Source organism: Lutjanus erythropterus, chromosome 2, assembly GCF_056507025.1.
Source record: "Lutjanus erythropterus isolate fLutEry1 chromosome 2, fLutEry1.hap2, whole genome shotgun sequence".
NCBI lineage: Eukaryota > Metazoa > Chordata > Actinopteri > Lutjaniformes > Lutjanidae > Lutjanus > Lutjanus erythropterus.
Window position 1 is genome coordinate 35737651 of NC_139318.1, and position 22522 is coordinate 35760172.

General features: G+C 39.2%; 1 protein-coding gene across 2 annotated transcripts; it reads left to right on the forward strand.

The window, feature by feature from the left end:
- Positions 1 to 308: 308 nt before the first annotated feature.
- On the forward strand, positions 309 to 22050 carry LOC146332029 (monocarboxylate transporter 1-like). 2 transcript variants are annotated; one of them, XM_084738282.1, is made up of 5 exons: positions 309 to 550; positions 11542 to 11811; positions 18098 to 18241; positions 19123 to 19896; positions 20949 to 22050. In XM_084738282.1, exons 2-5 carry the CDS (start codon positions 11595 to 11597, stop codon positions 21176 to 21178), a joined length of 1365 nt encoding a protein of 454 aa, XP_084594408.1. In that variant the 5' UTR covers positions 309 to 550; positions 11542 to 11594; the 3' UTR covers positions 21179 to 22050. The 2 variants fall into 2 exon arrangements, with proteins under 2 accessions (XP_084594408.1, XP_084594403.1); XM_084738277.1 differs by lacking the exon at positions 309 to 550 and adding an exon at positions 2902 to 3198.
- Positions 22051 to 22522: the final 472 nt, after the last annotated feature.

Consider the following 22522-nt stretch of genomic DNA (forward strand, 5'->3'; position numbering starts at 1 on the left):
ATGCCTCAGGGCTTGTACCTGTTACCCGCTATCTTTCTGATGGGTTGGTCTCAGTCCCAATGAATCTATTGACGTTAGTACTTATAGTCTGTGTTTGTCCTGCAGACGAGAAATCAGCAAACATTTTTTTCTGATAAGCACTGCATTTCTCTAACTTCTGTTAGAAGGCTTGTTTCCCGCAAGCCATCCAGCAATATGTATCTCTTTCTCTAGTTTTCTCCTCCTTGTCCTCTCTTTTCAGTCAGGCATCTCTCTGCTGGACCGTCGGCCGTCCTGGGATCTCTCTCCTGGCTGCCGGTGCCTCATTCAGACGTTTGGATCTGGATCATCTTCCCCCAGGAGATGCAGCCTCTCCGCTTCTCTCCCTCTGAGTGATTGTTTGTCTGTCCTGTCTGTGTGAATGCTGTGCCTCCTCTTTTGTGTTTGTGTAGCCTGTCCTCTGTCCAGGTCTCTGTGGTGGAGAGGAGGTCGTGTGGCTCAGGTCCGAGTACCTGTCTGGCAACACCTGAATTTGTTCAGTGTCCTTCTTGCAGTCCCTGCAAAAGAAAAGGTAACAGCTGCTAGCTTGTTTATGTTTATGATTTTAGCGACCAGGTTAGGGTTCGGATAATTTGGTGTTTTCAGAGTGTAGGTACAGATACACAGATAGCAGAAGGGAGAATGCTGCCTGAAATAGGTGGCCAATGACAGGCTTATACCCACAGTCTACATCCAGTGAGCCAAGTCATAAACCAAAGGACTGAACAAACTGAACTCTTGACCTGGTGATTGGTAAAAGGAAAAGGATCCCCTTAAGATAAATTGGAATAACTCTGATCCAAAATCCATCCAATAGTTGTTGAGGTATTTAAATAAAGAAACGAAAGAGCATCACTAAAGAGAATAGATCATTTTTGAATCTTGCACGTCTGGACAAAATTTTGTGATGATCTCTCAAGTAAATGTTGATGTTGCTCCAGGAAAAGTCAGAGTTATTAAGAATTAAGTCTCTGGAGTTTTTGTCAGCCAAGAACTCCTTACAAGATAGAAAATATAGTGAGGACTCCATTATATATGTCCCTTGGAATAATTTGGTGCAGCCTTTAAAAAACTTATCCTTAGTTGCGTGAAGGACACATGAGAAATGTTTTAGAAAGATATAAGGTGTTAAAACACTTGCACTATGTCAGCACAGACTGTTCATAACATACATACACCTGAATCAAGAGAGCAGTGATGGACTCAGGCTGTTTGAAGGGCAGGGGCAAAAAAAAATAGAAAGGGCACCAGATGTATGTGTTGGGGCACCAGGCCGCCAAAAGTCTTGATGCACTTTATCACGTTTTCTGCCTGAAGGGCACCTTAGAGAGCGCTTTATCATGTTGTCTTGGACGTCGGGTCACGTTAGAGGGCATTTATCATGGTTTATCTACCATAGGGGCATCCGAGAGGGCAGATTTTGCAGGCGACTGCCCCAAACCACACACACTGCACCACACCCTGCTGCCCCCAGCCACCACCCTTGAGTCCATCAGTGCAAGAAAGTGTTTCACTCTTAGTATCTAAAATATTCTACAGTAAAAAAAAATATAAAATATAGATAAGAGAAAACATTAAATAGGCCTAATAAAAAACAATAAAAGAACAATAAAAGGCCTGGCCTGGGTCTTGAATGTGATATAAAATCCTATAAAATTGTTTGTGGAAAGAAAATAGTTCATGTAAATAAGTAATGATTACTGAAAGTCTGGTTATAGAATAAATACAAACCGTAATAAAACCTTTTGTAAAAAAAGGAATTAAATAGATACATATTTTTATATTCTAATAATTTAAATGATCGAATCCAAAAAGTTTTAACAAATACCTCTGGCAGAGTGACCCCAGGGGTCCCCTGTACCCCTATTTGAGAACAACTGTTAGCACCGTGTTTGCAGTCTGCAAGCTCACCGCTAGATGCCACTAAATCCTGCAGACTGGTCCTTTAAGGTGATCCAAGGTTGCAACTGAATTTATACTGTTCCATGAATGGTTACATGACTAAAACCTCACTAACCGGATGCAAATCTGATATGATTTAGTAATAATCCTCTTGATGCCACTAATTCCTCCACACTGGTCCTTTAACAGAATGTACCTGTGTTGTGGTAAATTGCAGATTGAATACGTGCCTGTTAGCGTGTATGCGTGTATGTTTAGGCGAGTTTGTGTGTGTGGATGTTTTTGTCTCCATCCATTTCCATCCTTCGCACTTCTGTACTTGTGAATAAATGCCGGCCCAGGAGAAAACGCTGAATTGTAGTTGGGGCGGTGCTCAACTGCATCCTCCATTTGAAAAGCAATAAAAGTCCTTATTAGGGTGGAAAAAATGAGGGGAAAAACATAAAACAACATAACAAAGAGAAATAATGTCTCAAGGTTGTCAAGAATTTGAAGGCACTTTGCAAGTCTGTTTGAATAACCTCCTGTACTCGGGCCTTTCCTTTCCCAAGCCCTTATACAGAGTCATTAATAGCTCCTCTGGGAGTTTGGGAGAAAGGCTCAACCAGATCTGACCCCTGAAATGTTCAGAAATCTTTCTTTCAGATGCTTGAGGTGAACAATGTCTGTTGTTTAGGTGAACCGGATTTCTTATAGCTGCACCGTCCAATATTCAGTTGAATAGCACTGATAAATCAGCTAATGCAGGAAATTAGAGTCTTAGAAAGCATCTTATCTCCTGGAGTGCAGACATTATGTGATATCCTCTGAGGTCACACATACTGTGCTATAGGGACGCGCAGTGAATTACTCTAACCTGTGTGTGTGTGTGTGTGAGCTCAACACATGACAGAGGGGTGGGGGGAGCATTGTAGGGGCACGGCACTAAGCCTCCCACAGCCAATAAGAAGTTGACTGACCTCAACGTTTCGCACCATAGTGTCCAGATCGTCCAGCTGTTTGAATGAACTCAACTTTTCAGCCTCACTTTAGTCACTGGAAGCAGGTGAAGTTTGAGGTCAAGGCGCCACAGGCAACTTTTGGACTGTCACAGTGGATATAGAGCCACAGATCACCTCTGGAGTATCTGTGAAACATATGCAGAGATTTTTTTTTTATTTCATACATATTCAGAGACACACAGTCCCATTCAATGGTGTCTGCAGTTTGTTAACGTGCCTCCGAGACTGCTGTTTATCTGCAGAGCTCATCTGGCTCCGTTGAAGAGCTCCTGCCAAGGTAAGAGGCTTGACACACACACACTACACACATTTAACATTTGCCATGCATCACATAAAAAATAATTACTGGCATAAGTGGTCTATTTTCAGCTGGTTATTCATGAAAGATGTATTACTTTGTCAGGGTTATAACAATACTTATTATGTGTGTGCAATTTCCCTGAGCAAATATTTAGCCTATGACTCGAATTTATTATTAATCAGGCAGATTCTCCAGATCTGATAATTGTGTGGTATTAAAAACCTGGGGTCATAAGAGGCCCAAAGCAAGGCTGCCGGGAGAATGAATGAAAATTCTTTCTCAACATGTAAAATCTCATGTTCACTCGGCGTTATTTCATACTTTTGTTGAATATTACCAACCTCAGGATCTGTTTTTGACCTTTTTATATCAGTTTAGCTCAGAATAAATCAAACAAAGTCAGAATTCAAAGAACTAAAACAAGGAATATTTTCCTGAAAGCCTCTTCGACTGGCTCCTGTCCACAAAGATTAATTTAATCTAAAATGAGGTCTAATCAGCATTTAGATAACAAGGTTTAAAATGAGTAAATCCAGATTTAAAATTAAGTCGAGTCCTCAATAAAAACTGATCTTGTATAGTACACCCGAGTTTTTTCTTTTTTGCTCTGTATTCCTGAACAAAACGTTACGTTGTTTACTAATTAGCTAAAAAGTTATCAAAACATCACATTGTTCGCATGCTAGCATTAGTTAAAAATTTAACAAAGCATTGCGTTGTTTGCGAACTAATGTCAGCTAAAAAGTTAACACAATGTCACATTGTTTGCTAACGTTTAAAATTTTAGTCAGCCAAGTTGACTACTCACGACGGCACAGAAGCTTTAATTCCTCCTTCTTTGAGCAAAACTTTTTGACCGGATTACACATTTTAAATTGTTTAATGATTTGGTGCAACAGAATTAAATTAAATTTAAATTTAAAGAGAGATTGAAATTGAAACTTTCTTAATTTTAAACTTGTTTAAAAGTTTGATTCGCCAAAATTTAAATTTAAACCATGATTTAAACAGGTTTAAAAATGAATTGTTGTTGGTGAAACCCAGCCTTAGAGACAATATAAACAAGTGGGGTCCCTGAATGCAGCACAAGGATGTTATCTCTATAAGGAGGGGTGCTGTGTGGCCTTTCTGTCAGTGTTGGTCAAGTTTAACAACAGCGTTTCAACACTTTACATACCGAGCCCAGCAGCCCAACAGTGCTGCGAGTAATTAATCCCAAGGAAAATTCAGTCTTGTGTCTTTAAACGTTTTGCGTTTCCACAGATGTGCTCTGCTGGGCCCGCCCTGCTCCATGCAGGTATGTGTGTGTTATCAAGTGGCACTTTGAGGCCGCCCACTTTGGCAGCTTTATTTAGACCTTTACAGTGAGAGGGGGGGGTTAACACTGATGCCTCAGCCCATTTGTCTACTTGTGTTACTCTGCTATACCTGGCTTAAATGAATCAACTCTGCAGCTTTCACTGAATTGTTTCATACTTTTCTCTCTGTGTTTGAGCCGAGCGATCAATCCTTAGTATGAAATTATCTGTTTTATTCATTATTTTGGTGGTTTTGCCATTTTATCTTGAGTCCTGTCTGTCTTAAGGCGTTCCTCCATTCATCATCTAATGTCAACCACTGAATTTTTCATTCCATAAAAATACAACGCCGTCTCCGCTGCCAGTAAAGAACATTTCCCCAGCATACTGTCCTATTTGAGAGGCCGTCTGGTGGATGTGTGATGACTATTTTCAGGCAGTGAAAATCTTTCAGCCGACCTTTCTTGTAGTTGTGCAGACTTTCAGTTTTCGGAGTCGGAAATGTGACAGGAAATCCAGAACATCTCTACCTCTTCAATTTATCAAAAGTGACAACATGTCCAAATAAATCTTCAGGAGTTAGAGATATACATATTGACACCGGAGACAACAAATGAAAAAGAGCAAAGCAGTCATTCAAAATAGTTGAACGTGTTGGGAAAAATATTGATTTTCTTTTGTAACTTCCCTGAAGACCACAATTTGTCATATTTAAATTCTTGTGTATGCACAAATTAAAGCTACTCCAAGGAAACTTTATATTTTGTTGATTTTGGAGCCCCCTGTTGACAAAAACGTTAGCATTTCCACCATAATAGCCAAAAAATATTGCGTCAAATATAAAATTATGTAAATAAGAATCTCCTCCTACTTCCTTTTAAGTGGCAATGTACAACTCGCTGTCACTCTGCCTGGTAAAATATACACTGAGGCTCGTTTCATCTGATTTTAGGGGGAATCCGACCCAGTGGCAGACATTTAAAGAGTCTTGCCACTGATGGTCTTGTTTGCTTATGAAGGTTGTATAGAGGCATCAGTATTAAAATTAGAATTTCATAACCATTTAAAAACTCCTTATAGTAACTTTAAACAAAATATAGATGTTAATTAGTATTGTTGTATCCCGTACTTTATAACTTACAACAGAGGCAAGCTAGTTGTTTTCCCCTGCCTCCAGTCTAAGCTAGGCTGACTTCCTAAAAAAAATCAGTATACATTTTAGTGCGCACTATATTTAGAATATTTTCACCTATTAACCTTGCCGTCAGACAGCCTTTTCAGACAGGAAACCGCCAAGACAAAATAAGCGCGAGGTGATTAGAAATATCACAGGACACAAAAGCAGGAGCGCCCCGTCATGTGTGAGACCACGTTGCCTGATGAGATAAGCACATTTTATGCTCGCTTTGATCTCCGCAACAAAGAGTCATTTGTAAAGTCCACTCCTCCTCCAGTGTCCACAGAGGACGTGAGAAAAAATCCTGAATATGAGTTAAGCTGCTGGATCTGATAACATCCCTGACCATGTGCTAAAAACATATCCCAACTAAAACAGGCCACTCCACTTGGCAACGGATGGCGAAGCACCCGCTGCAATGCCGCCACAACTGCCAGATGCAACCAGCGGGGGTTTACAAAGTTCCACCAACATTAGCGTGATCTCCACAAACGCCGTCCTGAGCTGAAACAAGATTTCAAGCTGAAGCAGTTGTTGATCACTTGCGCCTCGTAGCGGTCGGTTAGGAACAGTGAGAAGTCAGCTGTCAGTGGTCGTATAAAACAGAGCAGTCAGAAAATAGCTGCCTCACAGATGAATGTCTCCACCAACCAGTCAGGTTGCAGTTTATAAACATGTCTGTCCAGACTCGTATAATGTATGTAGTGAAGACTTTGAAGGAGTTTAATAAAATATATTAAGTGTATTACTATTATTATTATTTATTTTATTTTATTTTATTGTAAAATGGAAGTTCTCACTATATTGACAAGTGTGATTCCAGTGAATTATATCCAGTGACAAACATGTTGTCTTCACTGAGAAACTACGCACAGAGGACTGATATAGAGCTGAACATGATGATGTCACAGTGAAGTTGACCCTTGACCTTTTGGATATGAAATGTCATCACCTCATCATTTTTTTCTGATGAGCTACTTTTATGATATTTTGTCATAATTAGCGTATGAAATCTTGAGTTATGGCCATAAATGTATTTAGTGAGGTCACTGTGACCTTGACCTTTGACCACCAAAATTTAATCAGTCCATCTTCCCTCAAAGGCGTTCTTGAGATATCACGTTCGTAAGAATGGGATGACCTGAAAACGTAATGCCTCTGGCCATGGTTGTCGCCGGTTACGAGTCGTAAAAAAAAAAGTCTTTCAAGGTTTTTTAGACAATGTGAGTCACAGGGGTCCTTCAGCACACAGTCAGCGGTGTCCCCGCCTGTTCAAGACAGCCAACATCGTCCCTGTGCCTAAAATGTCTTCAGTGTCTTGTCTAAAAGACTGTCGCCCTGTGGCTGTCAACCCCGTACTGATGAAGTGAAACTGGTTCTCCGGCACATAAAAAACAGCATTCCTTCTTCATCCATTCATCCTCATCCCATCCTCTCTTCAGCCAATCTAACGTGTATAATTTTGAGAAGAAAAAGTGATGGTGGTTTCCCATCTGAACAGTAAAGTGATGAAAATATTCTAAATATTACTTACATTTAAATAAGAACGGTGTTAGTTTAGGTGGACCCTTTTTGGTGCCTAAAATACATTTTGCTGCTGACCCTGTCCACAGCAGTCCATTACTCCATGCTGGTACTCTCTGCTTCACCAAACTGGGGGCGTGTCAACCGTCATCTACTGTAGGTAACACACTGACAACCCCTCTTTAAATAATCCAAATGATCCCTTTAAGGCATAGATTTGTATCCAGCTTCTCTGCTCACTCTCTAAAAAAAAAGCAATTAAGCGCAGTTCCCAAACTGTTCAGCTGTTACTTTAAAGTGGTCTGAAAGATAATACAGTCGTTAATCGTTGATATGTGTCGGTATCTTACAAATCACCAGTGTGTAGTCCTGTGAAACTATTATGTTATTTAGCAATGAGCAGGGACATATGGTATGTGTTTGCTGTTCCTAACAATTCCACCTCCTCGTGATGATAGTGTCAAAAGCTTGAAACCACAGAACGTGTCTCTGTTATTGATGAGCATGTTTTCAGTAGGTGGAAATACAACCAGAGCTCGAACATGAAGCTACAGGACCACAGAACACTCAGGTAAAAAAAAAATAAAATAAAATACAAAACTGTCAAATTAAAAAAGGAAGGCTGTTTATTAATAGGAAAATATTTTTACAGCTGAGTTACTGTAATCTTCAATATAAAACAGTGCAGTATGTAAAACACACAGCACTTAAAGGAGCAATATTTAAGACCCCAGTGTTCAAAAATGAGTACTGCAGTCCAAATAGGGAATTGGCGCCATAGACAGAATATTAAGTAGATTGAATCCCTGTTTAATAAATGATCTATGGTTGAAGCGAGTTGTTTCCCTCCACACCCTTCTCACCACACTCAAAAGCTCAGGCAGGTTTCCTGCAGGTTGCAGGGGCGCTGAAGCTAAACGAGTGCAGAACAAGTGCAATTTTATACTTTGACAAGCAACCAAGAGTCCTACACTGTAAGATGATCAGCTGTTTGTAGCTGTCATTTGTCTGTAAATGTAAAGCTACGTCTGTTATCCTAACAACAAAATCCCACTGCTCTGAAAATTCACACTCCACTAATTAATTAACTCTAATTAACGTGAAACAGGCAAACAAACACAGACGTCCCCCAGCAGAATGGACATTTGATGAAATGTTGACTGTAGCGCTGTTGTCAGAAAAGTCAGTTGTGGTAAACGTATGATTTAGTTCGTGGACTGGACATGTAGAAATGGACAACATGAGCGCTCCCTAAAAGTGAAACCAAAGTATCTTGGTCGCCTCCTGGTGGTGAGCTGCAGTATAGCTCATAGAGCCTCCTAAGTGTTTAACATGTAGGTCATGGGCCAAACTAAAACATAGAAATAAACGTAAAATAAATTTTGCCAGAGATGGTTTCAGTCATCTTAGGTACATTATCACACTGATGTTTGCTCAAGTGTTCTTTTTTCTGATCAGGTTTGGTTTAATTAGTTATTTGATGATATAAAAATGGGGTTTTGTGCCATGATTGACAGCTGAGCTCTGCTGCCATTGACTTCACAGACTCTTACTCCAAATTACATCACCAGCACAAGATGGCAGCACTCGTATCGCGGATATTTTGGCTTCAGTTTTGTAGAGTGGGAGGAAGTGGAGACGTGTCATCCATCTTTTATTTATGTCAGTGATTTATTACAGTAAATATATTACAGATTTCTCCTTTAAAGTTCAAATTGAATTTGTTCCACCCGAGTGGTTAGTATGTAATTATTCGAAGTGACTCTTATGTGTGTTTGAATAAATAAGAGACACACTTTAAGTTCTTATTTCACCTCAATTACCTCCTGCATCTGTAGAATAATACAGGAGGCACATTTACAGCTGCATAGCAGCAGCTAAAATCCCAGCTCAATAACAAAAGTTCTTAAAGGCATTAAATATTCACTACTCGCTGCACACAACTGGCTTATCCAATAAGTTTTCAGAGCACTAAACCAATTCATCAACCACATCAAGTCCTCCTTGGCTGAAAAACAGTATATCATCACCCACTCCTGAGCATATAGCCCTGAGCTATAGAGCAGCGTGAATTCAACCTGTGTTCATGGTCTGATCGATGTTTTCTCTGGATAGTCTCCCCTGTGTAAACAATACAGTAAGTTGTTTGACTCTGCAGATGGACTCTTATTCATCACCTCTAAAGAGAGACTGTGGGAGATCAGCGGGTGGGAGCTCAGTGAATACATGCAGAGAGCAAAGCAAAGCAAAAATCCGCCTTTAAACTCTTATCGACTTAGGGAAATATGGTTTGACAAATCTGATCAGTTTCCACATGTGCATCAGGTATCCGCAAAGGAGAGGGACTCAGGGGTACTTAAAGGTCAGTATACGGAACATATACTGGATGTTGGTGAATTTATTTTACAGTGAAAGAAGTGAGAGGCTCGCTGCCAGCAGAGAGTAAGACACATGAGAGGAATCAGAGGTCAGAGGGCATGAGGCAGGTGGAAAAAGACAAATATCCATACTGTTGGACACCAATCAATAGAGACCTCTAGGAGGTAAAGTAATTTTCAGAACGTTCATAAGGTTTATCAAGCATTTACTCTGGGTAAAAACAATTTAAGTGTATAATTGAAGGATGGGAATGATTGCACGCATTTATTGAATTCATTCTTTTTCGTTGTCATTTCATTTCATTGTTTAATTGTACGGTGTTTTCTCCTCAGCTTTGAAATTTGACATCAGCAGTTCTGAGCAGTTTTGCATCAGATTAGCAAAGGAAAACCTTCAGCAACAGTTAAAACGTTTACACAGATGTTTTGTTGCCAGATTGGTTTGAAGTTTTGCAGTCCAGTAATGGCTCTAAATATGATCTAAACCCGCAGATAATATATGTAATAAACAATACATATGAATTCACAAGTAATAGCAACAGTACTGTACGTCATCGCAATTTTCCAATACAACGTAAGAGACGTAATAACGTAATGACTATTCAGGTGTTCAAAGCTGCACTGGAACACAGGAGGCGTCAGTGTGCAATGCAGCTGTAGACCTTTCTTATATTTCTGTCCTCTGCCTTAAAAACAAAAAAATAAATAAAGGGATAGGTCAAATAAGAACAATAATAGGTTTTTATCTAACTTTGTAAATTGGAACAAGCCTTGAGAGTAAGCCAAATGAAAGTGTAACCACCCACACACACTCACACACACATGCATGAAAGGGAAGTAAGAGAACGAGTGAGAAAACCACCCAATCTGGCAACATTGCATTATCTGCCCACATTCATGGTCACTGGAAAGTACCATGAAACACAGCTACACCCTTGTAGGATGAACTTTGGAATTATAAGGCAGTTCAGTGGGGAAAAGTATAAAATAAACTAAATAAATACATGAATTAGCGAATCACCTTTACAACCCAACAAGTTTCAAAAGGGAGACCGAAGGTAGAATTCATGGAGCTTGATAGCCAATTAGAGCTCCTGTTGTATTTCCAAGAGCCAAAACTGTTAAATAACTTTTGCCACAGAAAACACCTAAAGTGAAGAGATGGCGTGAAACCAACTGATTACTTTTTTTAACAGTTGAAGTTTTACTGTCTCTTTTTAAACTTGTGCAATATGTCTTTGTGAATTCATTTGTAACAGTGTTTCCAGATAAACCAGTTAAGAATATCATAAAAGTAATTTACAGTTATTACAAATTAGGTCTTTTTAATTAGCATTTTTTATTGTCCAATTAACTATCAGTTAATGAAAGCATCCTTACGAGGGTACATATGACAAGATCATCTTTAATACCAAGTTAAACTGTTGCTGATGTTTTCCATTGACGCAGTAATGTTGAGAGCTGCGAAATGTTTCAAATTTGAAGCCAAAATGTGAAATTCAGTTCGATATATTGATTGAGGGCTCAATATAAAGTTGTCAAATATTAATGCTTTTTCAATACCAACATGTTTAGATTAATTATAGTATTGAAAGAAAATATAGAAAATGATGTGCTCATTCAAGACAAATCCTATTTTGTGTGCCTGGGATGTTTTCTTCTGTTTGCTGTGGCATCTAGTATTTCTGCTCGTATTTTATCAGATTTAAAAATTCGGATATTGTGACACCTCTTGTTGAACCTGTTCACTCAAGTCTTTTACTTTGTCGAATCAAACCATTTATTGAACAATTAACTCTCAAACAATGAACTGTTTTCAGCAACATGTTCTCTAAAGTTCCTCTGCCTCATAAATAGTAAATAGAGATCTGAAGAAATCTGTCATGAAATACCAACAATTAATCAGGTTGTTTCCTGTGTTGTTCTGTTCCCTCCTGCACAGGTCCTCGTATCTGTATAACACGTTGAAACTGAAGAGGAGTGTTGTGAGTGAAAATGGCACCCGCCGTCGGTGGTCCTGTAGGCTACACACCACCTGAGGGTGGCTGGGGGTGGATGGTGGTGGCCGGGGCCTTCATCTCCATCGGCTTCTCGTACGCCTTCCCCAAGTCCATCACTGTCTTCTTTAAAGAGATCGAGGTGATCTTCAACGTGACCAGCAGCCAGGTGTCTTGGATCTCCTCCATCATGTTAGCGGTCATGTACGGCGGAGGTGAGCTATGACCCACAATACAACACACGAGATTCTTAACAGCTGACGTTTAACTCATCAAGAGGATTTATAGATTGCATCAATGTCTGGCTCTTTGCACAACTGTAAAGGATTTACTGCTGGAGTGTTCAGCTAAAAGCCACTTCACGGCTTTGTCATCAAATACATCCTGGTGAAAAATAAATCTGCGAAGTATATTACATTTTAGCATACTTGAGTGTACTTGCAACATATACCACTTATACCATGTTAATGATTAGTTAACTTCAACTTTATTTAACCATATAATTGTGTACCAAGTGTATTTTAGTTTAGTAAATTGTAGAAAAGAATTTTAACATTTAGTGCACTTTTGTGTGCTAAAGTGAAATAACTTCAGGTGTTCTTAATGCACTAATACTGTATGGCTGAGTATACAAGTGATTAAGTGATTAATGAGATAATAATTTACCTTTTTGGTGCTACTTCTTTAAAGTACAGTAAAGTACAGCTTTAAAAAAACTGATACTGAAGTGCACTTTTTGTAAATATACTCAGATTTTTTGAAAGTACACTAATGTGCAATTTACAAGTACTTCCTGACTGCCAAAGGCATAAACAAACTATAAGTGCCTGCTCAGGACCCCCGTGGCCATCAGAGGGACCCCAAGACAGCAAATGTTTTTTTTTTGTGACATATACAGTATATACCTTGTTGTGAGCAGTTTCTTGTAGGAAATACTTTCTTTCTGCAGTACAATCTACCACTTATACTTTAGAATCTACCGGAACTACTTCTTTTTTAATACACAGAAAATTGTTCCCAACCAAAACTGCTCACAGCAAGGTCAATGTATTATCTTGAGTAACCGGAGCATCATGACAAGCCAAGTGCCATTTATACGGAGGAGAAGGCAGACATCTCCAGAGCTGATATCTCCAAAACTTAACAACTCACACCAGAACAATCTAGAGCAATAAACTGCGCTACAGGTCAGAGAGAGAAACATGTGTATTTGATTTTGGGGTGAACTGTAAACGCCACAGCTACAACCAATAAAACTTATAATGAGTGTCTAAGATTTTACAGTAGTTGTGCAAATGATGAAGCATTAACAATTGTCAATAGTATTGTGGCGGTGCTGAGGTTGCAGCCCCCCCCCCCCCCCCCCCCAATCAAATTCTGCTCAGAGCCCTATAAAGGCTTGAGTCAGCCCTGCTTGTAAGTACATTAAGCAAAAACATACAGTAAAGCAATAACTTTTGTATTCTTAAATTATGTTTCGAACACTAAACTACCAAACTACACCTGAAAGTTTCCTACTATTTTTTTTTTACTTGGACCTCTAATCATAAAGGGCCTCGGTTTGTCCACAAACAGGCCACAGATTCTCACAATTATAGTCTGTCTTAAATGAAACTCTCACACTGAGATAAAACAATACTGAAACTCCTCTATTGAAGTGTTGTTTATGAAAGTGCAACATTATCTGTCTCTGGAGCACATGAATGGGCTTCAGCCTTGTATACCCGCTCATTGTTTTCCCCTGTGCTTTGAGCGTGGGGGGGACCACCGGGGGTTGGGTTGTGTTCCTGCAGCGATGAGAGACGCTGCAGGGTGATGTCACCCGGATCTGGCCAGTCAGGTGATGATAAGGCTCAGTTCGTGTGCGTGATATTCAACACGGGTAGAACAGAGTTCAAAGGAGCACTCCTCGTCCCTCAAGACCGTCTGCTCTGAAATCAAAACACTGCACTTCTCTTTACTCCAACGTGTGATAAACTGGGAAAATGATGACTTAGGCATCTTTTTTTAATCTCAGGGAAGTTTTCAGGAAAGTTGCTTTAGTGTGCCAAACTGATGTGAAGTGGAAAACATTACACCATATAAAACTACCTTGTATTAAATTTTCCATTGAGGCCTGAGTGTAAAATTTATTTGGAGGATCTGCAAGCAATATAACAGAAGTGAATATAGTAATTTCTGGTAAAGCTAGCGCTGCATTCGATGCATAGTGTTGAACATATTACATCAACTTATCTTTACTATATATTATATTTTTGCTGTATAACATCTTTTAAAAACAAGTTAGAAATGTTTGCGGAGGAGGAGAGGAGAAGCAGCACATAAGTTAAGCAATGTACTGCTATGAACAGAATGTATTTTAGCCACTTAAAAAGGATCCATCTAAAAAAAAAAAATCAATATTCATTTAAGTGTATGTTATATTTAGAATGTTTTCACTGCTTTACCTTGCTGTTAGACAGCCTTCTCTGATGGTGGTTAAATAAGCAACATATCGATCACTCTCGCTCAACCAGGCTCCATTGACAAAATCAGCTATTTCACCTCACAGAATACAGCATTGCTGGTCTATCGCCGCCTTGATCTGTTAGTTTCTTTGTGTTATTGTAAGACTTTGGTGAATCCAAACTAAGCTTTTAGTGCACAGAAGTCACAAAATAACACCAACAAACAAACCCATTGAGGCAGCGGTAGACCAGCAACTCCTGTGGTCTGTGAGGTAAAATGACTTATTTTGCCTATGGAGTTTGGTTGGTTTGGAGAGAGCTATTTGGCTTGTATGAGGGTGATTTGTTGTCATAAAAGGCTGTCTGACTGTACCTAAAGCAGAGAAAATATTCAAAATATAGTGCACACTTAAACTGATATTGATCTGTTTTTTTAGGTAGATAAATATGTTTTGCTGCTGACTCAGTCCACATCAGTACATCGCTTAGCCTCCTACACCAGTACTCCTGCTTCAACAATTTACTGCACTGACTGTGGATCAGTACCCCATACAGTCCCTCTTCAAATAATCTGAACTATCCCTTTAACTTCAGCACTATAGCATGTCAAAGATGAGCAACACAAACACGTTAAACCTTCATTACTGTACAACATAAGTACCATGTTCCCCATAAAGAAATCAATGCTGCTTGTGTTTCAGCAGCACATTCCCTGCAGTGGTTAAAGGTCACTGAGTTACACTGTGAGAACATCTGATTTGTCTTAATTTGTCTCTCACTTCACATATTTTATTATTTAAGATCATAATAATAAGAGTACATAATGGTCTTAAGCTTGTGTTTGCCTACTTTTTATGCTTCCGCAGCAGTGACAGAAGTGACCAGAGGCATTATGTTTTCAGGTTTTCCGACCATTTCTCGTTAGCACAATAGAACGCCTCGAGGGAATTTCTTCAAACTTGGGACAAATGAGTACTTGAACTCAAGGATGAATTGATTAGATTTTGTTGGTCAAAGATCAAAGGTCACCATGACCTCACAAGACACGTTTCTGGCTGTAACTCAAGAATTTAATCTCCTAATTGTGACTAAATTGCACACAAGTGTCTCATAAGATAACATGATGAGGTTATGACATTTTATATCCAAATGGTCAAAGGTCAACTTCACTGTGACATTTTGCATTCTGCAATCAGTCTTCTGTACTCCTCTGTAAAAATAGTTTTCAAAGTATGGCCCGTGGGCCAAATGTAGCCCTCAGACAACTTTTGTGCAGCTCCCAAATGCATGCATAATATTTTAGTTATACCATTTTAATACTTTTACTTTCAATAGCTGCTGTATCAAAACTGTGAACCCATAACATCGTCTGTCAGGATAGGAATGACAACTTGTTGAAAGCAACTGACTGCTTGGCGACTTAAAGCACTTTGCGAGTGTTACAGGAAGTCACTTCTGTCATAAATGCTAGTACTGTTAACTAAAGTTAGCGATTTCTGTCAACACCTTGGCAGTTTAATGTGGAAGTGAGATGGAAAAGCCACCGTAGAAAACACGCTGTCTAGTTGAGGAGAGAGAGGTTTCAGGAAGAAAAATGGATCAGCTCTTACAATGGCGGACCTCTGGGGACAGATAGAATGATCTGCAAACAGGTGGATTTGTTGCTTAATAAAGAGTTTAATGGTAAAATCCATCATGAGACCAATCACAAAACATTTGAATAGTTCATGGGTTTTTCTGAGTGGCCCTAAATCATGTGCTGGCTCCCTAAATGTGGCACTCAGTCATCAAAACTGACGAATTTCCGGCTAAATAGATGAATTATGCAAAGTCTTTCTGTTCTGCTACTTCCACATGCATTGTTACCTGCAAAATGAAGGAAAAAGAAAAAAAAATAGAAAAACTTAGTCACAAAAAAACCTTTGAGAATTCCGGTTCTAAATGAAGATAGGGTGTTTCTCACTGGAAATTATTCACTGAAATCATACATGTCAGTACACGTCGCTACACATATTAAGATGTAAACTGCAACTTGACGGGTTGACGGAGGCATACCGCCGCAAGTAATTCTGTGTAATTCTTGCTTCATGGCTGAAAAAGTGAGATATGCACCTGTACGAACAAGTTACAGGCCACAGTGGACTGAATATGCATGTTCAGACATAAGATTGTTAATTAATGCAATTGTTTCGATGTAAATATACACAGATGAAAGCAAGCTTTGCATTCTAATTGAAAGTAAGTAAGTGAGGAAATGTTTGTCTGCGCTGTGAGTAGATGACAGCTCAGTCTGTTACTGTGTGCGTTAAACATTCTGAGCACATCGACAGGAGAAGTTCATTAACAACCTACTGTTGCGTACCTCTGTACTCCTTCAATTTTTGATTCATTACATTCATAATATTCTACATTGGTTTGTCTCCAACCTTTTTATCCTAAGCAACTCTCCCTGCAAGGCGGAAGGAAGGAACTCATTGCGGGTGTGGAGACCGCCTGCATTACAATTTAAAAACCCTTTGTCTTGCACCGTGCTGGCAAATGAGTCTGGACAACCTCTAAACAAAAACTGTCAGTTTCTATTTAGCTTCATTGGGCAGTGCAGGGATTTGGCAGGAAGGCAGAAGTGTCTTCCATGTGGGTCCTCATACTCATTTAGGCCAGTTGTTATAAGCCGTAGATGGAGATGGTGTTTTGTGACCTGAACCCTCGATGCATTTTAGCCATTTGTTTACAAGTCAGAGTGATTTTCTTGAATTGATGTTGAATCCGAGGTGCATGCATATTAATATGAAGGTTGACTGTTACCTCATTCTGTCACTCTTTTTTGGAATCGGTGCATGTGCCAAATTTGAAAAAAAAAAAAGCATCTAAAGGAGCAATATGAAACAATAACACATCCAAAAATTAGTGCTGCAGTCTAAATAGGGAGTTGGAGCTATAGATGGCATATTAATTCTCTTGAATCTCTATTTAATACACAATTGATGCAAGTTGTTTGCCGCCGCCCCCTCTTCCTCAGACTCGAGGAAGATCGGGCAGTCTGCAGGAACACTGCAGGGGAGCAAGACAGATATTACATTGTAATTTGACAATAACAAGCAACAAAGAGCTGTTTATGACTGTCATTTGTTCGTCAATGTACAGCTAAGCCTGTTATCCAAAAAAACAAAAGCACACTGCTCTGAAGATACACACTCTGGAGTTGCAGTTCAGTGGCTGCCTTCTGTCTGCCAGACTCCATTAACATTTTGCTCTATTTAAAAGTTATAAATATCTACTCCTTCTAAAAGATTATTAATGATTCCTTAACAACTCATAAACAGACACTTGCTCATTCTGCAAACATTCTGCATTAATTTAAGGTCTAATTAAAGTGAAAGTGATGAACAATAACACAAGTTACAGACCGGAATAGAAATAGTTGTTTACAGAGAAGCCAGCGTTTCAGTTTGTCCCATTATATCATGGTCATTTTATGCGTTATAGCAGTAAATAAATTCTGAATTTCTCCTTGAAGAAGATGCCAGTTGTTGTTTTAACCCCATAGAGACACACCAGTGCAGTCCCTTCAACCCCTCCCAAAAATACACACACACACACACACACACACACACACACACACACACACACACACACACACACACACACACACACTCTCTTCTTCACCCACCCACTTGTCTGAACTGACGTACTTCCAATAATCATTTCAAATGTATTTAGAGTCCATTTAAGAAGAACCCACAAACAAATTACTCCTCTGTCAATTTTTATGAATCCCTGAACCAAATAAATGCTTATTTCATTATGCTGTTCATGGTTTTTCTGACAGATCGCATTATTAATGGCATGAGAACACATCTACTGCAGTGCAGCACTGACAAAAATGATTGCAGAAGTTGTTTGAATGTGCTGAGCCACAGCTGTGGCACTGGAGCTCTCTGGTGGTTAAATATAGAACTGTGCACTGATGATTGGATAGAAATCATCCTCTTTCAGTTTCTAATATGTGTGTTCCTGCATTGTTTTGTTTTTTTGTTTTTTTTTTACTTTTCAGGTCCTATCAGCAGCATCCTGGTTAATAAATATGGGAGTCGTCCTGTGATGATGGCGGGAGGATGTCTGTCTGGGTTGGGCCTCATTGCTGCCTCTTTCTGCAACACTGTTCAAGCACTGTACTTTTGTATTGGTGTGGTGGGAGGTACCTAATTTTAACTTTCTGTATTTTTAAGTTTGGTCATGACTCACACACTTTTTGTTTTTACTAAACATTGTTGCCATCTAGTGTTCTTTAAAAATAATAGCACCAAGAAATCATTGGGATCTCCAAAAACCTGAAAATTTCAGAACATTTTCAAGTTAAAGGGAACCAGAACCAAATAAAAATATTTGGGAATCTTTATTCACAAGGACTTGAACAAACTATATGATATATATGTCATGAGCTAAATAGGTGGAATGATGCCAGGTTCCATTTCTCAACTAGTTAAAATGATGATTCTCCCACAGTTTCTCTTCCTGTTTCAGACATGACTAATACCTAATTTTATATGGAATAATAAAAGGAAAATAATACAATTTATTAAATTAACCAAAGCAAAAGAATATGGTAGTTTAGCCATTCCTAGATGGATAACAATCGAGAGGAATCCATTTTAATATCCATAACAGCATTACTGTATATAGACAAAAATTATAATTCACTGAAAGTATGGCCATCAAAAGGATTTATTCCCAAAGGCTGACCAAAAATAACGTAACCTCATTTCAGTCATAATTTGACATAAAAGTAGTATTTTCAAATAATGATCTTTCTTTCAATTTTTCTTTAAATCAAACCACAAAAAATGCATCCTGTGATTAACTTTCTGATCAAAAATCATAGCAAACTAAAACTTAGTCAAAAATGGATTTCTGAAATTGAAGAAGAGCTGAATGAAGAGGAATGGAAGCAAGTTTGCAGAGAAATTCACAGAAATACAAATTCTAAATATAATACCAATTTATTGTGGTTGAAGTATTTTAAAAGGATCTCCAGAAACTGTTTAATGCTCAAATCCTCACAAATTTTCTTCCTTTTAGGTTTGGGATTGGCCTTCAACCTCAACCCTGCCCTCACTATGATCGGCAAGTACTTTTACAAAAAACGACCTATTGCTAATGGGATCGCCATGGCCGGCAGCCCCGTCTTCCTGTCCACCATGGCTCCTATAAACACCTGGCTCTTTGACAAGTTCGGCTGGAGAGGGAGCTTCATGATCCTGGGCGGCCTGCTCTTCAACTGCTGCGTCGCTGGTTCCCTCATGCGGCCTATAGGACCGAAACCCAAACCTGTAGAGAAGACCACAGAGAGGATGACTGTATCGCAGAAAATCAACAGCTTCATTGACCTCTCTTTGTTCAAGCACCGTGGCTTTTTGCTCTACATTATGGGCAATATCATCATGTTTTTCGGTCTCTTTGCGCCACTGGTGTTCCTCAGTAATTATGCAAAGAGTAAAGAAATCCCCAAAGAGAAGGCAGCTTTCCTGCTGTCTGTGCTGGCTTTTGTTGACATGGTCGCCCGCCCCTCAATGGGCATCGTCGCTAACACCAAGTGGGTCCGACCCAGAATACAGTACTTCTTCGCTGCCTCTGTGCTGTACAACGGTGTTTGCCACGTTCTAGCACCAATATCAGTAGACTACAAAGGCTTTGTGATCTATTCCATCTTCTTTGGCTTTGCTTTTGGGTGGCTGAGCTCAGTGCTGTTTGAGACCCTGATGGACCTGGTGGGAGCTCAGCGCTTCTCCAGTGCTGTCGGGCTGGTCACTATTGTGGAGTGTGGTCCTGTGTTGTTGGGGCCCCCCTTGCTTGGTGAGTACAGTTCGCTCTCACTCGTTTTAATTCACTTCTTTGTAGCTTATCACAGCTTAAAGGGATATTTTGGATTATTTGAAGTGGGGTTGCTTGAGGTAGTTGCCGGTCACCACACATCCAGTTTGGAGGAGCATCAACAGGGAAGCTACACACTGTACTGCTGTGGACAGGGTCCGCAGCAAAACAGATTTTGGCGACTTAATAAAGGCTCACCTAAATGAATTAATATCACTTCAAGTGTGTGTTATATTTAGAATATTTTCAAAGCTTTACCTTGCTGTCAGACAGTCTTTTCCAACAGGAAACTGTCATTGTATAAGCCCAGTATCGCTTTCTCTCCAAAGCCACCAGACTCCATTGCCAAAAACAACAATTTTACCTCGCAGAATACAGGAGTTGCTGGTCTGCCGCCGCCTCAATCTGGTCTTTTGTTTGTGTTATTGTGTGACTTTGGTGAAGCTGAACCAACCTTTTAAAACACCAAAGCCACAAAATAATGCAAACAAACTAACTGATCGAGGCAGCAGCAGACCAGCAGATCCTGTGTTCTACAAGGCAAAATTACTGATTTTGTCAATAGAGTCTGGTTGGTGTGGACACAGCAATGTTTGGCTTATACAACAATGGTTTCCTGGCAGAAAAGACTGTCTGACAGTAAGGTAAAATGGTGAAAATATTCTAAATATAGCATACACCTCAACTGATATAAATTTTTTAAGGTGGACCTTTTTTAGGTAGCTAAAATACCTTGCTGAACTTTGTATGCCGGGATTCCCTGTCGCTTCTCCAAATTGGTGGCGTGTTGCTCACCATCTATCGTAGGTAATACACTGACTATCCTTCTTAGACATTCAAAGCAGTTTGAATAACATAGAAATATGAACCTGGTTAAATTTAAGTTGTCTTTTGCAGCTCTTTAGTTTTATGTTTCAGCACCTGGTATTCAATGACCAGACATTTTTAGATACTCAGTAGTATTGATTCAGACTCTCCCTTCAGTGTTGACACTGACTTTAAACGATGCAATATTACTCTGTTTACCTTCGCAGGGAAGTTCAAAGACATCTATCATGATTATAAGTACACGTACCAGGGCTGTGGGATCCTCCTCATCGTCTCCAGCGTCTTCCTTTTTGCGGGGATGGGACTCAACTACCGACTGCTGGACAAAGAGAAAAAAGAGGAGGAGAGGAGAGCCAGGGTGGGAGGTAGAGAACCTAAGTTCAGCAGAGCCAGTGCTGCAAAGGACGACTTAAAGAACACAGAAGATGCTGTCTAATATTCTGTACCTGGTTAAGTTACATTTCTGTTCAATTAAATCTGGATTGTGAGGCGTTTATATCTGGAAAAAAAAAACAGATGCTTGAGAGGATAAACATTCTTCTGTTTCATAATGAATTGTTTTTGAGGACCAGCACAGAAATCATAGCCTCATAACCTCACTTGCAGTACCACTTAAAATATTTACACGCCATTAAAGCCCTTTAAACTCTAATGAACAATCCACATAAAATACCTCTAATATTCTTATAGGGACTTTAAATGTGTTTGGTGACTATTCCATTTTGTTTAGCCTCTTATGTCACTTATATTGTTATTATGGTATGTTTTAAATCTCAAGATTGTGTCACTATAAGCTCTCTGTAACTTTTTTTTGCAGCACACCATTTATATTACTTTAACCTTCTAAAAATGTACCATCAGATAATGAAAGTCATTTTTCACAACATGCAAAGTGCTGCGTTCTGTTTTTTTTAAAAGAGACCGCTAACATTTTCTGTGAAAGCGTGTAATTATAGTGTTCACCTCACTTTGCTTGCCGCACGATCTCTCAAACACATCTCTAAAGACTTTCTCCTGTTTACAAGGACCTGATAGCACCGTGCAGTCTTGGAAGGTTTGAAAGCATCCTTGGTGCCACTATCACTTTGTGTATTCCACAAATATATTCATACTAACCCTGGAGATCTCTTTTAGAACATGTTTTGCTGGTCCATTTGCGAGGATGGATGTTTATCAACAATTTTGAGTGCATTAAACCTCTTTGCTTAGCTTTGTGTATTCACATGATGGGGAAATGTGCCACTGACTGCAACTTACTGTATATGAAACACATGTCAGAAAACCAAATAAACTGTCATTTGACAAGAATCCAAATGTGTACTCGACTAGATGTTTGTTTGTTTGTTTTTTAAATAAGTGAGATCAGAAAAATGTAAATTCTTTAGGGACGCACTGACTGTTTTTTCTCAGGAGCTACACCACTAAAATGTAATTTATCCTTTATTAAACGAGCTGAAATGGAAGAAGCGCATTATTAGATTTACTGTTCACTTGTTGAGACAAATGCCTCCACAGCATTAACTCATTTTATCATAATTTTGCTCTTTGTCATTTTACAACAACCACGGTAAAAAAACAAACAAAACAAAAGCAAACAAAAAAAAAGCCTCATACAATAAAAAATAGGCTTAATAGAATATTGCCCAGACAATAACAGCCTCTAACATTATTTTTCCTCAGCTGAACACTGTAATCTTAACATTTGCAAAAACTGATTATGTATTGTTGATAGTTTCAGAGATAAAAATCAGTGCAATGCTGCATTTCTCATTAAACAGAA